At 36.7% G+C, this 18,284-nt stretch overlaps 1 protein-coding gene across 2 annotated transcripts in view; it reads left to right on the forward strand.

The window, feature by feature from the left end:
- The window catches only part of CMPK1 (cytidine/uridine monophosphate kinase 1), a 37,388-nt gene extending 22,507 nt beyond the window's left edge, over positions 1 to 14,881 (forward strand). Inside the window, exons 2-6 of one of the 2 annotated variants that reach the window (XM_055402191.2) lie at positions 7,167 to 7,313; positions 10,659 to 10,937; positions 12,103 to 12,179; positions 12,416 to 12,512; positions 13,787 to 14,881. In XM_055402191.2, coding sequence (XP_055258166.2) covers positions 7,167 to 7,313; positions 10,659 to 10,937; positions 12,103 to 12,179; positions 12,416 to 12,512; positions 13,787 to 13,828 — 642 coding nt within the window. In that variant the 3' untranslated portion in view covers positions 13,829 to 14,881. The remainder of the gene's footprint in view (positions 1 to 7,166; positions 7,314 to 10,658; positions 10,938 to 12,102; positions 12,180 to 12,415; positions 12,513 to 13,786) is intronic. The other variant, XM_055402192.2, reaches the window with a different exon arrangement.
- Positions 14,882 to 18,284: the final 3,403 nt, after the last annotated feature.

An 18,284-nucleotide genomic window follows, 5' to 3' on the forward strand; every position in this document is an offset into this window, starting at 1 on the left:
AGAATGAAATTGGAATGTGAAAATGCTATAGGGGCCATTTGGTATGTAAATCAGTGTTGCCAAAGTCCTCAGTGTTCTGAGAAGCCTCCTGCAAAATGTTAGAGGAATATTGAGGCCTACACAAATGAAAGAACAGTCCGTTTCATGGCTTCTAAATCAACCATTCTTTAAGTTTTATTTATTGTTTAGTTCAGTTCAGTCGCTCAGTCTTGTCCGACTCTTTGTGACCCCATGAATCACAGCACGCCAGGCCTCCCTGTCCATCATCATCTCCCGCAGTTCACTCAAACTCATGAGCATCAAATCGGTGATGCCATCCAGCCATCTCATTCTCTGTGTCCCCTTCTCCTCCCGCCCCCAACCTTTCCCAGCATCAGAGTCTTTTTCAGTGAGTCAACTCGTCACATGAGGTGGCCAAAATATTGGAGTTTCAGCTTTAGCATCAGTCCTTCCAATGAACACCCAGGATTGATCTCCTTTAGAATGGACTGGTTGGATCTCCCTGCAGTCCAAGGGACTCTCAAGAGTCTTCTCTACCACCACAGTTCAAAAGCATCAATTCTTCGGCGATTAGCTTTCTTCACAGTCCAACTCTCACATCCATACATGACCACTGGAAAAACCATAGCCTTGACTAGACGGACCTTGGTTGGCAAAGTAATGTCTCTGCTTTTTAATATACTATCTAGGTTGGTCATAACTTTCCTTCCAAGGAATAAGCGTCTTTTAATTTCATGGCTGCAATCAGCATCCGCAGTGATTTTGGAGCCCCAAAAAATAAAGTCTGACACTGTTTCCACTGTTTCCCCATCTATTTCCCATGAAGTGATGGGACCAGATGCCATGATCTTTGTTTTCTGAATGTTGAGCTTCAAGCCAACCTTTTCACTCTCTTTCACTTTCATCAAGAGGCTTTTGAGTTCCTCTTCACTTTCTGCCATAAGGGTGGTGTCATCTGCATAGCTGAGGTTATTGATATTTCTCCCGGCAATCTTGATTCCAGCCTGTGCTTCTTCCAGCCCAGCGTTCCTCATGATGTACTCTGCATGTAAGTTAAATAAGCAGGGTGACAATATACAACCTTGACGTACTCCTTTTCTATTAGATTGGTGCAAAAGTAATTGTGGTTTTTGCATTTTTGAAATTTGCTATTTGATATTGAAGTATGTTCTTAAATGTGATTATGTTATACATCATTTTAATGTATATTTCTTCGCTTTATGTTTCTTTGCTAATGACTTATTACTTATTTTATATTTATTTTAGAGTAGGGAAATGATGTTAAACAAAAAACAAATTTGAATGATTTTCTTATTTGAGTTCAAAATGGGTAGTAAAGCAGTAGAGACAACTCACAACATTAACAATGCATTTGGCCCAGGAACTGATAATGAACATTTAGTACAGTGGTGGTTCAAGAAGTTTTACGAAAAGATGAGAGCCTTGAAGATGAGCATAGTGGCTGGCCATCAAAAGTTGACAACAACCAATTGAGAGCCATCATTGAAGCTGATCCTCTTAAAACTACCCAAGAAATTGCTGAAGAACTCAATGTCGACCATTCTTCAGTCATCTGGTATTTGAAACAGATTAGAAAGGTGAAAAAATTTGGTAAGTGAGTGCCTCATGAGCTGACCACAAGTCAAAAAAATCGTCATTTTGAAGTGTTCTTTGAAGTCTTCTCTTACTCTGTGCAGCAATAATGAACCATTTCTCAGTCGGGTTGTGATGTGCAATGAGAAGTGTATTTTATACAACAGCCAGCGATGACCAGCTCAGTGGTTGGACTGGCAAGCAGCTCCAAAGCACTTCTCACAGCCAAACTTGCACCCAAAAAAGCGCATAGTCACTGTTTGATAGTCTGCTGCCCGACTGATCTACTACAGGTTTCTGAATCCTAGCAAAACCATTACATCTGATTTGTATGCTCAGCAAATCGATGAGATGCACCGAAAACTGCAATGCCTGCAGCTGGCATTGGTCAACAGAAAGGGCCCAACTCCCCTCCCCAGCAATGCCTGAGTGCATGTCACACAACCAATGCTTCAGAAGTTGAATGAATTGGGCTGAGAAGTTTTGCATCATCCACCATATTCCCCTGACCTCTTGCCAAATGACCACTGCTACTTCAAGCATTTCAACAACTTTTTGCAGGGAAAATACTTCCACAACCAGCAGGAGGCAGAAAATGCTTTCCAACGCATGGATTTTTATGCTACAGGAGTAAACTTATTTCTCATTGGCAAGATTGTGTTGATTGTAATGTTTCCTATTTTGATTAATAAAGATATTTAAGCCTAGTTGTAATGATTTAAAAGTCACAGTCTGAAACCGCAATTATGTTTGCACCAACCTACTAACCTTCTTATCATTCCCCAAGCAGACAGTGCTGGTAGAGACTGAATTTCTTAGGGAAAGTTAATGCAGATATGAAAAATTGACTTTATTAATTAATAGTAGAGCTCAACTCACTTTAAATATGTAAATCACTATTACATCCTTTGTGAATATAACCTAAATATCTCCCCAAATTAGCATTTTGCCTGGCACTTTGTAGAGACTCAATAAATACTTGTGGATTTAAAATAAGTTCCACGTATTGCCTGAATTAAGGTTTTCTTACATGAGTAGCAAACATTGAGGAAAATGAAATAGTGCTTTAATTGTCTACAGTTGAATGGGTTATATCCCTCCTCTTTTCTCTTTTGCAGGATGTAAGCTTTTAAAATATCACTCTTTAATTAGAGAAGGAAATATGCTTCATGTTAATTTGGAGTCTGTCTGCTAAAGATTTTGCCTAAGAAAAGATTTAGCTTGGTTTATAACTTTCATAGTTTATAGTTAATATGCCAATTTGTAATTAAATAGGCATGGTCAAATGTGATGTACATATTTGGAAATACAGTGAGGGGGAACTAAAAATGAGATTGGAAATCCGCTAGCAATTTAAATCAGATATTCTTTTTAGTCTTTCTCCCACTGGATAGAGTCAATCTGTCATCTTTCCTTCCTTTCATCCCGCCTTCCTTCCTCTTTTCTACCCCCTCCCTTTCTGTCTATCCACACCTCTTTCTTTCTTTCCTAACCATATAACCGTTTTCTTTTCCATATAACGGTGATGGTAAGAAAGATCCTTTTTCTAACCCTGTCTGGGTAAAACTGGAAGGAACCCTCAACAGTTGACCAGTTTTAGGCATCTGGGCACTATGCAGCAGTTCTTACAGTCAAAAGTAAGTTCTCCAAGACTGACAGATAACGTTACTGAAATCTGCTAGACATACATTTCAGTAGTTGGAAGAAGTTCTACTGGAAATGCCTTTGAAGTAAATGATAGCCTTACATGAAATGTTTCTGGGATGCCCTAAGCTCTAAAGCTATTGTTTGCAACAAGTGCCAAACCGGTGAGTCTGAAATGGCCCCAGGTAGCATTTCTAGGCGTTATGCTGAAGGTGCGTTGTTGACAGTACAGAATCAGAATTAGATTTTTAAAGTTCGTGAATCTTACAGGGAGTGCAAAGTAAACTTAGATGCTTCACACATGTGTCAGCTGTTTAAAGGACACCAAAAGTTTTAACTCACTTGGTTGCTTTAAAAATATATCTCTATCTGCTGTCTCTGCTGCATTCCCTCTACTTTCTAATTGCCATACTCAGAAGAGGAACTGCCTGGCATCTGGATTTCTTCCTGCCCCCAAGGACTTGCCATTTATGCATCATTTGTACCTGGAACTTTTTTTTTTCCTTTTGTTTTGGTCTTGATTGTTTTTCTTGTTATTTTTATTCATAGAATGACATTACCTGAATTTAGAAAGACGGAAAGAGAAGTTATTGAGATGATTTGAGATTTGATACTATGAAGTTGTCAGCATTTGTCTAGTTGTCTATGGGGTCACACAGAGTCGGACACGACTGAAGTGACTTAGCAGCAGCAGCAGCAGCAGTAACATAGGTGCTATTCTGTACTTGTTGAGAAGTAGTGCTTTTTTCCTCCCTCCTAATCTTAGTGTCTGATTTGTAGACATTATTGTTTCTCAACATCTTAAAGGAGAAAATGAAAGTAAAAATTTAAACGATTACTCTATTAAATAAATTGTTTATACATTTGTCACTAGAAACTACTATTTTTAGCTGAATAGTAGCTTGTAATTGCAGTTATTATAGTTTATGGTATTTATAACCTGCTGTGGTTTGAATGTTGCTCTTAAGGCTATAATTAGTAACCTACTAGATTTTAATTACTAGGAAATTTCAGAGAATGTGAAAATGTTTTGATTAAGCCTGAGAAATAGCCGTTATTGCTTTCCTCAAAATTGGCATCAGTGACTACTTAATGACAGCAGAATGCTTTGAAAACATGGTGTTTAAAGTCTACCTGTTATTAAATACCATAATAACTAGTGTGTAAGTGATAGTTGCTTTTTTGTTGTAGAAACTCTGTGGTAAGAGGAAAGCTTCAGCAAAATCCTTAAGAAAAGTATAGTATAAAAAAGTAACTGGTAAACAGAATAGTTTTTATAAACTTGAATGTAGATGAGAAATAGAAAGATACATATACAGATTTGACATGATTATATTTATTTAAATTCCTTGTCTCCTTGAACTTTGCAAATAAGGTTGTTTTTTATGTAGTTTTTTAAAAAACATTATTTGTACACTTCTACAATTCACAGCTAGTCTCTCTTTTTAAAAAGTGACATGCCAAAACCCATAGTAATGTAATATAAGCTTGCAAATTTGAGCTCTTCAGTGTCAGGAAACAAAAAGTGTGTATACTAATTTCTAAATTACTAGCTGGGTTTCTAAATGTATGTGTTGTTCCTACATCCAAGGCAATCTGTACAGAGCAGTCTGTATTGTTGGTGTTTCACTGAGTGTTTGCCGTCATGTAGTACTGTTTGTCTCTGCATTTATTCAATATAACCATATGCTATAATCTCTAGACCAGATGAAAGCATCCGGCAAGCATAGACTTCCAAGTAGGAGCCAAAGTAAGCAGTGGGAAACGAAGCTGCTATAAAATTTTGTGGACAGTAGTTGCGAAATGCTTTCTGAAATTTGTACATAGTAAATGGCAAAGTAGGTCACATCTCATTTTTTTAAATAAAGTCTTTTCCATACTTATTTTTCAAAAGTATACTTGGTATAGCTTATACTTGGTGATAAAAAATGGGCATTTTGAAATGGTGTGGCGTGAAGATAATTTCCAAATAACAGTTTAAATAAGGACTGTAGCCTACCAGGCTCCTCCATCCGTGGGATTCTTCAGCCGAGAATACTGGAGTGGGTTGCCATATCCTTCTCCAGGAGATCTTCCCAACCCAGGGATCGAACCCAGGTCTCCCGCCTTGGAGGCAGATGCTTTACCATCTGAGCCACTAGGGAAGCTCAAATAATTAGGTACTTTTGTATTTATTTCCATTTTCTGTAAATGATGGGAGTGTTTTTAAAAGCCTGTTACAACAACTGAATACACTTTTGATCATTTCTTCTAATGCAAGGAGCTATATGCCTGAGAGAGACATGAGCAATGCTGTGGTTTTGTTTATTCTCGTCAAACTTTATATCCAATTTTAGTCAGCAGATAAACTATTTAGAGTTTGTTTTCCTTTGCTGACTACCTTATTGTTAGCTTACTTTTAGTAAACAAGAGCAAGTTTAGCCAGCAATTTTTGGAAATGGAAAAGGGGTAAAGAATGTGTGGCTTTTGCAGTCCAAAAAGAAAGAAAAACACAGAGAAAACTCACTATAGCATGAGTAATTGAGAGAGTTATTTTTTTGTAAAATGTATAATTGAAACATTCTATTTTGGAAGGAGAATGGTGGGAATGTGAACTGTCTCAAATCTTAGCATTGAAATTAAAGATAAAATTTATCAAATATTTACTGTACATTTAATGGATGAGATAAAAACTCATTTAGGGAGTTTTAAGAGTTTAGGATGTGATGATTGTTGTAACTGAACATTGAATATAGATCTCAGTATCCTGATATTTGAGAGTAAAAATAGATTTTAAAAATAGATTTTATAGCTCTTTTGATTTAATAAAAGGAAACATGCAAGTTCATGTGCGGGAAGAAGCTTTTCAGTAATTGTCTCTCAGATCTGTATTGGTTTCACATTCTAACCATGCAGAAGTGGAAGAATAACACTATATCATCTTATGTAATAGTTCAACTATTACCCTATACCCTGACCTAATAAATCATTTGTAAATCCTTAATAATACAGTCATCACAGTCATACTGCTAGCCATACTACTACTGTACTACTGACCTTTTGCAGTGTATTCATACCTATTATCTCGCTTACATCAAGATGTTGTGTATATACAATACAAAAATGTTTCCAAATTATTTAAGTATCTTCATGATGGCAAGGAGATAATTGTTAGCTTTTATCTCCTACTATATATCAGGCTCTTTGGTAGGCATTTGATATACATTATTTAATCATCAATACTAAATTGTAAATAGGTATCTGTATTCCCATTTTACAGATGAGACCACTCTAGTAACATCTAGAGAGGTAGGAAGTGGACTTTGAGAATGATAAGGAAGATACTGATCTAGATGGAGAGACAGTGATATTCTAAGACACTATTTGGTTGTGTGTCCACTCTTCAGAGTGGTCAGAAAAGCTAATTTTGTGGAGGGGGTAGGACTTGTACTGTTTACTGAGAAAGGGAACAAAGCAGAAGAATGGTGTTTGTGTAAGTGCTGACAAGTTCAATTTAGATGTGTTGAATTTAAGGAAGGAAAGGATTTTACAGAAGGTGGGTACAGCCAACTGTAGTAAGATTTGGGGGGGTTGCCTTGAATCATATAGATATTTTTAGGCCTTTCTTTGAATATTCTTGATTACATTTAAACTTTGTATTTGTGAAGGTATATAATGAGCTATTAATCCTTGAATAGTTATATAAATTTTGGGATGATTGCATGATTTTGAACATTATAGCTACCATGCCCTATGTAGGTTAAGGATATTTTTTAAGCAAACGGGTTTGTATGAAATCTCTCTAAAATTTTTCCTTATTATTTATTAAGCAAAGCTTGTTTATTGTAGAAAAAATTAGAATAAAGAAATTTCCATGAAGGGAAAAAAGCAATAGTCCTATCACTGGGTTGAATGTATTTTTATTTTTTTCTGTGTGTTTTTTCTTTCAGAAATATGGCTACACACACCTTTCTGCAGGAGAACTTCTCCGTGATGAAAGGAAAAACCCAGATTCACAGTATGGTGAACTCATTGAAAAGTACATTAAAGATGGAAAGATTGTGCCAGTTGAGATAACCATCAGTTTGTTAAGGAGGGTAAGGAGTGTGAATGCCAACCAGTTTAAACCAACAAGGAAATGAGAAATTAAATCTTCCCTTTCTTTGAGTAATGAAAAAATTAGAGTATTGAGTTTCTTGCTTATGGAGGGTGGTCATGGTATTTGAGAATGGCAGAACTGGAAATTGCACTTTCACCTGGGAAGAAATTGGACAGTAGGAAACATTCTCTACCTTGGTCTAGAATCAGCTACAACTCAACATTCATGTGTGCACTTGACCCTTCCCAGTGTGCAGACAGTCCATCCTCCTCCTGTTTCCATTTCTTCTTCCTTTTCTCCTCTTCTTCTCCCCCCTCCTCCTTTCTCTCTTCTGTTTCCTTCTTTCCTTTCTTCCGTCCCCCTGTGCCTCCCTCCTAGGACCCTCCCATGGTTGCCATTCTCTCAGTCCTGATGTTTCCTTTTCTGGTACATTCATCACCATCTTCAGTGCGAAATGCTGACACTAACAGCTATCAAACTAAAACAGGTCCCATCTAAAAACCAGATGCCTTGGGTCTACATGACTCACCACTACAGATTTGCAAGATTTTAGTCATTAATAGGTATTTTCACATACAAGAAATGTGAAGGAGAAATGGATAAGTGGGAACAGCAGGAAATAGTTGAAAGTTGATGGAAAAGAGATATATGAGCTTCTGATTGGAACCAGAGAAACTTGAAGAGTGGCTCATTCACACACATTCTTACCTCTTGTCTCAGAGATTAGAGTAAGCTGCTACCATTCAGAGTAACAAAATCCTCTCCTTATTTGAATGCAGTGCCCTTTCTCCACTTTTATGCCTAGTTGTGAAAGAGTAGTGTATATTTTTTACTTTTTTCAGTTTCTGCTCTTCAGCTCTTGGCACCAAAATTCTATTTCCATTTTTACTTAAACTATTCTGATGTTACCAGTGACCTTCTGTATCAAACTTAGGGGATATTTTCAGTCATTTTTCTTTTAACTTTCTGTCTTTGTGAACCTCGCTCCTCCTCTGTTCTCTGTGACACAGTTTCTCTTGATTCTTTTCCTCCTTCAGTGACTCCTGTTTCTTAAGTCTCCTTTGATAAGTCTTCTGCAAACCATGATGCTTCTCAGGTTTCATCCTTGGTTCGCCTCTTATTTTATACATTTCTTGCTGGATGGTGTTATCCATGCCCAAGGTTTTCCCTATGCAAATGATGCCAAAATCTGTAACTCTAGCACAAATCTTTTTTTCTGAAATCCAGACCTATGTTTCTAACTATTAGGCATCCATCTGAGTGTCTCAACGAGTGTCTCAAAATCATTATGCCATAAAGGCTGACTGTATCATCTAAAATGTGATCACCCTTTATTTCCTGTCCTGGTTAATGGTTCTACCATCTACCCAGCTGCTAAGGCCGCAATCTGGGATCCATCCTTTATTTCCACCTCTTCCTCACTTTCACAAATCTGTTCAGTGAGTAGATCCTTTCAATTATCTTTCTCTTTACCCTCTTCTATTTAGCATTTTTTTCTTTATTAAAACTATCATCTTAATTCAGATCCTCTTTTTTTCTTACTTGGACCATTACTAGAGCCTTATCATTAGTCTTTTGCCTTTGATCCATCTTTGTCCCCTTATTCATCCTTTATGGTGTGGTCAGAGTTTGTTTTTTTTCTTTCTAAAGGTGATGGGAACATGTACTTCTACTGCTTAAAATTTCTCGTGGTCCTGTATTGTTTGCAGAATAAAAACCAAATGCTTAGTGTGGTACAAGTTCTTAATTTTGGCCCTACCCACTTTCTATTCTAGCTTGCTTCTTGGAAGGAAGGCTATGACAAATCTAGACAGCATATTAAAAAGCAAAGACATCACTTTGCCAACAGAGGTCCATATAGTCAAAGCTAAGGTTTTTCCAGTAATCATATATGGATATGAGAGTTGGACCATAAGGAAGGCTGAACGCGAAAGAATTGATGCTTTCAAATAGTGGTGCTGGAGAAGACTCTTTGAGAGTCCCTTGGACAGCAAGGAGATCAAGCCAGTCAATCCTAAGGAAAATCACCTCTGAATACTCATTGGAAGAACTGATGCTGAAGCTGAAACTCCAATAGTTTGGCCACATGATGCGAACAGTCGACTTGTTGGAAAAGACCCTGATGCTGGAAAAGATTGAAGGCAAAAGGAGAAGAAGGCAGCAGAGGAAGAGCACCACCAGTTCAATGGACATGAACTTGAGCAAGCTTGGGAGGTGGTGAGGGAGAGGGAGGCCTGGCATGATACAGGCCATGGGGTCTCATGGAGATGACATGATTTAGCGACTGAAAAAAACAACTTTCTAGTCATATCTCCTGCCACTCTCTACATTCATCCTAAGGTTCACCTCTACCAGCTTATTTCAGATTCATCAAAGCTGAATCAGATTCATCAAATCTTATTTCAGATTCCTCATTTCTGAGCCTTTAACATCCAGTTGACACATTCTGGAGTACCTTGATCCCTGCCTGCCTGCCATTTTATTATTCAGAATTCAGCTTCACTGCCATCCCTTCAATAAAACACTTTCTGGCGGTTTCACAGGTAGTTTGTGCCGGCTTCTTGGTTTTATCACAGCATCCTTGCATACCTCAGTATAGAACTTAGCACATTGACTTTCACATATTTGTTAACCACTGGACTATAAGCCTTCCAGGGGCCATGACCTTGCTCTTCATGTTCCCTGATGGTTAGACCTTGAATAAGTGTATGTTGAGTGAGTAGAGTATCAGTGTGCCTCTTCAAATACCTTCTCCTACCATAATTGGGATCGAAATGCTATAGCAGGGACACAAAAGCATTCTGCGAAAGTTTTGTGAATATTGGAGATGCTAGATGCTAGGATAAAGCCAACCCCCAGATAAAGGAATTTAGGTCCTGACAGCCATTGTTCTTGAGGAACCAGAATTGTTTGAGCACTGAGGGAAATGGTTGTTGGTTTGCTTTAGAATAGAGATGCCTCTGGAGTTTGCCAAAGTCATACATCTGTGCTTATCCGACGGTTGATAGTGAAAAGAATTTAGAGATTTAAGATCTGTATCTCCCATTCACAGATTTCCACATTCTACCTGAATTCAGACTTTGGAAGAGGATGGTGAAATAATTATTGCTGTCTTTCTGAATGTATTGTTTCTCTTGCTACCTGTGTTTTGGGATAGCCAGTAGCATTTAGGTTTAAATTAGCTTCAGTTATGAAAAAAAAAAGTATCGACTCCTACACTAGTAATTAATGCTGACAATATATGTCCAAAATTTTTTGCAGTTGTACTTGAATTACTGCAGAGAATCTGAGAAATTGCATTTTGTTAATGTAGCATTGAATTCAAATCTCCCTTTTTTTTAAGGAAATGGATCAGACAATGGCAGCCAGTGCTCAGAAGAATAAATTCTTGATTGATGGGTTTCCAAGAAATCAGGACAACCTTCAAGGCTGGAATAAGACCATGGATGGGAAAGCTGATGTATCTTTTGTTTTGTTTTTTGACTGTAATAATGAGGTAATGAAAATCTTCATCTGCCAACATGGGCTTTTAAACAGCTGGTGGTCAACTGTTAGAAAAAGAGAAAGTGATTTATTTTACTTATATTTACATTTTATATTGGCAACAGTATTTTTTGAACTGGTAAGTTGGATGGACAGAACAGCACTGTCTTACTGTTGAATTATTGAAAGCTGTTTGGCATCAGCAATCTTGTGGGCCTAAAATTTGCCTTATTTTCAAAATAACAAGAACTTGTTTTGTTTTGAATTAAGAATTGACTCATATAATAATATTAGGTAATGAAGCTGCACTGTTACTTCTTGAGTAGACACTATTATCAGAGATTATCTTGCCTTAGGGTGTTGTTTAGTGGAAAAGAAACACATTTCGGGGAAGTTGGGAAATCTTTCTTTTTTTAAAGAAACATGTAAGATAGCCTGATTTGTCTTTTAAGAGTGAAGTGATATTGAAAAAAGCAGGAAAGAAGACTTTTCCTTTCTGGCACTTCTAATAACATACTCAGACATACTTTTGAATAGCTGAATGAATTTCTTGGAATCCTTTTTTTAGGGGGGAATCATTTAATTAAAAGACCTGACTCTGTTTGACAGCTGTAATATAAACTGTATTAACTTAATGCCAACGGCCTGAAAGAACAAGAATCAGCAGTAGTGCCTTGAAGGAAGTTGACTATTCTTAGGTTGAATTGCAAATGTGCTTGTGGTGGAGAGACTTGCTGCAGCTTTTGAGTTGTTTTAAAATGTAACTCTCTTCTTCCAACCCCCCAAAAATATGTTTTCACTTATTCTTCAAAGTTACTTTTAGAATGTTACCACAGCTTTATAACTAAGGAATGTTTATTCACCATTAACAAGGGATACTTTATTCAAATGCAAATATGTTGACTCAAATATTTGGATATTTATGGAATTATTGAAAAGTAAGCAAAAATGGAATAAAGTTTGAGGCATGTAATTCATACCTAATAAGTTAATAATATATCCTAGATGGAACCATACACATAGAGATCATCTTTTTATTGTGGTTTGAAAAAAAATACACAGGAAAAACTGAGTCATGAATGAATTCTTATGCTCTGTACTTATTTAACCTAGTTTATATAAATTGAACCACATGTTTCAACTTTGCATGTTGATTAATGAATTAGACACATTGGGTTTAAAGCAGGGTTTTGTTGGTAGTAATCTCTTCAAACTTTCTTCTCTTTTCAGGTTTGAAAGATTCCAAAAAGACTGCCAAATTAATATCTTTTAAAAAATAACTTTTTATATATTTCTGTTTTTAGATCTGTATTGAACGATGTCTTGAGAGGGGAAAGAGTAGTGGTAGAAGTGATGACAACAGAGAGAGCTTGGAAAAGAGGTACTTTGCAGTTTTTACCCATAGCCACCGTGCCTCAGTTTGGAACTTGAGTAACAGATTCGACACTTAGCCCATTTTGGTCCTGAAAAAGAAAATGTCATGCTTAAATATAGAATGGCTTGTCTAAAAAGATGATAAGGGAGGGTGTCATTTGGGTTTTATTCTGTATTGTCCCCTGATCTGTAACTGGGGAGAGAAGTATACTCAGGACCTTGCAACATTTGCTTCTTTTGCAGAATTCAAACTTATCTTCAGTCAACAAAGCCAATTATTGACTTGTATGAAGAAATGGGGAAAGTCAAGAAAATAGATGCTTCTAAATCTGTTGATGAAGTGAGTACCCCTAGCTTGCCTAAAAGTAAAGTAAAATGTCATTTTGGGCAGCAAGGGAAGCAGTATGCAGGAGAAGAAGAAACACAATGTTATGACAGATTATTTTGCTTTTCAGAACACTGGAGACTGAAGGAAATGCTAAGCTTTTTCTTTTTTTTTTCCTAATTGAAATATGTATGTTTTATTGATTTACAATACTGTGTTAGTTTCAGGTATATTTTTTGAGTAGAGTCTAAAGTGGGTTTTACAATTTCAGATTTGTTCTTTATAAGAAGTAGGTGGTTTATTATTTCCAACCCCTTTTTTTGAGCACTGGAAAATTGGCATCTTCAGAGCTGTGATTTAGACCATGATCATTTTTTAAGAATCTGTAACATGAAATCATCTAGCTGAATCGCCCCAACTGTTTTCACCACTTCAATCCTAAAGTATGTAGCTCCAGAGTTGCAGGATTTCCAAAACTCAGCTCTTGTCTCTTCTTTCATGAATCAGTGGTCTCTGAACTGTGGTTTGCAAGCCCTCAGTGTCCAGTCACTATTTTTAGTTTCTCTTAAGTTCTAGTGTCTCTGGTTCCCTGAATCATCTTCCTCTGGACCTTTTTTTTTTTTTTTTTTTTAAAAAGTGTTTATTTTTGACTGTGTTGGGTCTTGGTTACGGTGCACAGGATCTTTCACGGGCATGCAGCCTCTCTAGTAGTGGTGCGTGGCCTCCCTAGTTGGAGCTCATGGGCTCAGTAGCTGCGGTGCGCAGCTTAGTTGCCCCGCGGCATGTGGGATCTTAGTTGCCCAGCCAGGGATCAAACTTGAGTCACCTACATTGAAAGGTGGACTCACTCTTAACCCCTGGACCACCAGGGAAGTCCCTGGACCATTTTTTGTTTTTCTTTATATCATATAGTCATTTCTGACTTATTATCCGTGTCTGCTTCCTATAGAGGTGAGGTAATACATTAGAAGACATAGTGTTTCAGAATCAGAACTAGGAAGATAAGCCACCTCAGTTTACTTTCTATCATGTTATTGGTAGCCTGTTAAGAAGCTTGTTTTGTCCTAAAAGCACTAATAAAATTGAAGCATCATGTTCATAATTTTATATGTATTGTGTATGATATTGTACTACTGTCTAAAGTAAAGCAGATGAAACTAAGAAATTACGTGTTTTTTAATGATCCATTTTGAAAATTAATATAAAATTTACTGTTTTAACAGGAACTTAGCCATATGATGTTTTAACAATATCTGCTTTTTTAAATTATTATCTTTTTTCCATTTTAGGTTTTTGATGAAGTTGTGAAGATTTTTGACAAAGAAGGCTAACTCTGAACCAGAAAGCATCCTTGAAATCATGCTTGAATATTGCTTTGATAGCTGCTGTCACAACCCCCTTTTAAGGCAGTTTTAATGTTTCATAATTATATCTCAGTTAATGGCTGGAAAGTATGTAGTAAGACAAATTAAATTTTTTATCTTCAATTGAAAAAAATTTTTTTTTTTTGGTCATGGGAGTAGACAGTGAATTTGAGTCTAACTTCATCTTAGCTATGGTGCTCACAAAACAAAGAAGGGTATTAACTAGTTCTTTGTTTTTATTCAGAAAGACTATCCCTTACATAGTTTGTGCCTTTTGTGAGCAAAACTTTTTAGTATGTGTGAATATCCCTCTAGTAATTGCAACATGTTTGAATTAGGGATTCCCCATGTCTTCTTTCCCTTGCAGGTTTTAAATTTCCAACCTGCTTAAGTGAATTTGTGGACCAAATTCCAAAGGAACTTTTTGTGTAGTCAGTTCTTGCACAATGTGTTTGGTAAACAAACTCATAAAATTAAGTCTTAGAAGTGTTTTAGTATTTATCAAATGACTGACTGTTTCCTATAGAAAGGTAAGCAAATTTAGACTTTGTTTTACTACAGCTTGTACAAAGTTGTATGACAGGGCATAGTCTTTGCTTCCAGGATTGGGATGGGGGCACTAGAAGTTCAAAGCCTGGTGGAATTGTTAGCTTTATTCTGATATAAATTTGAGGGTATTGGTCAGGGAATCACATCTAATGACATGTGTTCCTTTTGCTCTATTATATAATGTTATTAATGATTAAACTGATCTTAACAAAATTCGTAGCAGTGGAACCTTGAAATGCATGTACTTAGATTTATAAAAGTGATTCGGTTAGTGTTTTAGTAATACTTCAAAATGTTTTTGTTTATTTTCTAGATTAAATATAGGGTTTAGTACAATGCAGAAAAAATTTAATGGTTAAATTTTCCATTTGTATTTTATTGTCTTGAATACTTTTTTTCATAGTTGTTTAAGAAGATTTAAAAATCATTGCACTTTGGCCAGAAAATAATAAATTTATCTTATAAATGTTTGATTCCCTTCCTGGCTACTTTTATTCAGTAAATTCTTTTTTTTTTTTTTGGGCATCATGTTGAATTAAAAGGTAGAGAATTTTTAAAGAGCCATACAATCCAAAGGAATTTTCTCTTTAGTTTATTCTTCCTTTAAAAATCTCTGAAAAATTTGTTTTCTCCTTATCTTTTTCCACCATCACTAATGCAGAATGGTATCCAAGGTTCTTAATATGAGATTTATTAAAATATTTCTCATTTTCAGCACTTAAGCTATTTGGTATATGGGGTTAAATTGGGCAAGGAATTTAGATTTTGTATAATTAGATTTTATATTTAAAGTCATTGGGAATAGTGAGGACAGTTTATGAATGTTCTTATATTGTAATAGGTTTATTTATTTCTATTATGAAATTTACTTTATTAATGATTAATTTGCAACTTACCATAGAAATCAAAGTATCCATAAGTACTGTAACATATTGACCACTAAAATCTGTGTTAAGATTACCTTAGTTTCTTGGAAGAGATTGTAAAGAATTCTTATCTAGTGATTTAGTCTAGCCAATACTGAGGATTTTATTGGTAGTTCAAACATCTGTAGTCTAAAGCAAGTGTAAAGACTTAGGATTTTTGAGACCATTCCTATTCACATAAGTGAAGAAATTCCCATCTGATGGGATCTAAATATTTACACTGATACTGTGAAAGCAAACCAAGGTTTTTAAGAAGACTGCTGAGACTAGGTGCTTTGCTTCCTTTCATTAAATATCTTTCTGTGGCATTTAAGAACAAAAACCCAGAAACATGGTAATTAAATTACTGAATTATGAGGCTTTGCTTTTCAAGTAGGAAAACATGTTAGCAATATTGAGTTTAGGAGTTGATTGAGATATATCTGACTTCACTAGTTTGGTCATTCCATTTATTAAAGATAATTATCAAGAACCTTTTGACTTTAAAGACCCCAGAGAAAGCCTTGCTGTTTTTAAGAAAATTAGCCAACATTATTTTCATTCAGTGATACTGGATGTGTATGTATTATTTAGTGAGTAATCCCAATAAATTTTGTGCTATGGCCTTTGCCTTTTGCTGGTTCAGATTTCTATTCTCTCAAGCATATTGAAGATCAAGAAGTATCATATTTAGCATGTGAGTCCTCAAAGGAAAAGCAGAGTTCAGGATCCAAGAGAATTTTCTGCTCTGTGTGTTAATGTTTATGTGTCTTGAATTAAGCAGAAAGCATGACTTTATCCCATTCTTTCAAGACGTAATCCAGATTGAGGCCTCATTCATTACTGGCCTGCAATATCAGTTGCTGTCCCTTTGAGTGGGAAATTGGCAGCAAGCAACATGTATCAGGATGCAGGTTTTTTGTGGGCCTATAGCTTTGTCCACACATTGGAGAAGGAAGTGGCAACCCACTCCAGTGTTCTTGCCTGGAGAATCCCAGGAATGGGGGAGCCTGGTGGGCTTCCGTCTATGGGGTCACACAGAGTCGGACACGACTGAAGTGACTTAGTAGCAGCAGCAGCAGCTTTGTCCATGTAATTTAAGTGGTTGCGTGACATTCCAGGTCCCGGAGATAATAGTGGCTGATAGTATTGGCCAGACAAGGTCAGTGTCTTTTCCCTGGAGGTTTGGTGCTTCATCTACAAATATATACTAATTGCACAGGCCATGGTGCTACAACTTATCCTCTGTCTTCCAAGAGTTTTCTGTATGAAACTAAGACTCTGATATGGATAGACCTTCAGATGTTTTCTATTGGCTACCTTGTCATTCTTAAGTAGCTTATTGCAGTTTTCCATAGCCTACTTTCATACCTCAGCTTAATTAAGTACTCCTTAATTCTGAACATTTTTTTAAATCAAAGAAAGGAAGTTTATTGTACACCAAAGGAAAAGGCAAAAATGGTCCTAATCACCTATCCCTTTATTTCTTCATCTCTGACTTCATACTCTCTTGGATTTAAGTCTACTTTCCTTTGAAAAGGTGTGGTTACTTTGTGATTTTAGTTCTGAACGCTAGCTAAGTTCTGCAGGTCACCGTCTTTCCTGTTCTGGGGAGAGCTGAAAGGACTAAGTTGAATTTCTGGCTACTCTACTATGCTCTATGTCAGCCATGTCAGCTGCAGGCTATATCACCAGGGCTCAGACTTTTATGGGATCCCTGCCATCCGGTTTATTCTTTAAGAGGCTTTTATGACTTTGCCCAAGACCCAGGCATAAGAGAAGAGTGCTCAATTATTTTGTAATGTTGAGGGAGACAAGGGTAATAAATCAGCATTTCTGTAGGTGGTGAGGTTCTTGCAGTCACAGGAAATTGTTCTTTATTTTGGATACATTTTGAGGTAACTTCTTGCAACTTCCTAACACTGACTTTTGACACCAACCAGAGGAAAAGCAGGTCACTATATCCTAACACTAATGGAGATAACCCTAAGAAACTTTAAGAGCTGTTTTCACTTCTCCACAGTGAAATCAAGCAGTTAAGCAGCATACTGTGGAAATAGTAGATATATTCTCATTTGGTTGATTAACCACATTTAAATTGAGAAAGTAAAATTCAAAAAAAGCCATGTATGGGACTTTTCTGCTAGTCCAGTGGTTAAAAGACTCTGTGTTCCCACTGCAGCGGGTGAGGATTCAACCCCTGGTCAAGAAATAAAATCCTACATGCTGCACCAACCAAAAAAAGAAAAAGCCATGTATGTGAGCTTTGGGAAGATTCATATAGTTAGTTTTAAAAGGCTCCCTGGAAGAAATATACTTTCAGTAGCAGCATCTATGAAATTAAAGGGGGAAAATTGCTACAGTGGATTCAGGATGGATTTCCAAGAAAACTCCTTAATTGGCTAAGTTTCCTTAGTAGTTGGTAAATCCTTGCAACCCTTTGAGGACTACGGGTAGAACTGGCCATCCCACAGCCAGCTGGCTCCAAGGGCTTCCTGAGCCAGAGGGGAAAGACATTGAATCGGTCCAGCAGTAGTGCTGAAAAGCACAAAGCTGTTGTGCATGGCTCACCCTAGGTTGTTTATTAGTTTTATAAAGAAGCATTTTCATAAGTGGCTTCAAAGCAGCTGCCAGAACTTGGCCAGAGTACCTATGAGCATTACAAAGCTGCATCAGAATGACTTTGTCAAAATATGCAGAAAAGCACAACCATCATCCTCCTCATCTGGGAAGGTGGTCGAGATGAACACATTATTTACATTATTTAAGGGGGAACATGCTAAAGTTTCATGGCTAACTTTTAGATTGAGTCAATATTCCCACATCAAGATGACCAAGTTAAAACAGCAGCGGTATCAAAAAGCCCCTGGCGTCAAATGCTGTGTCAGAATGTCTGTCATATTCAGTATCAAACACGGTTGAGCAGAGACTGTATCTGTATTCCTTCCTCTGTTTAGGGCCTTTATCCA

The sequence above is a fragment of the Moschus berezovskii genome, chromosome 4 (genome assembly GCF_049115385.1).
Source record: "Moschus berezovskii isolate FMDL1 chromosome 4, NW_MosBer_1.0, whole genome shotgun sequence".
NCBI lineage: Eukaryota > Metazoa > Chordata > Mammalia > Artiodactyla > Moschidae > Moschus > Moschus berezovskii.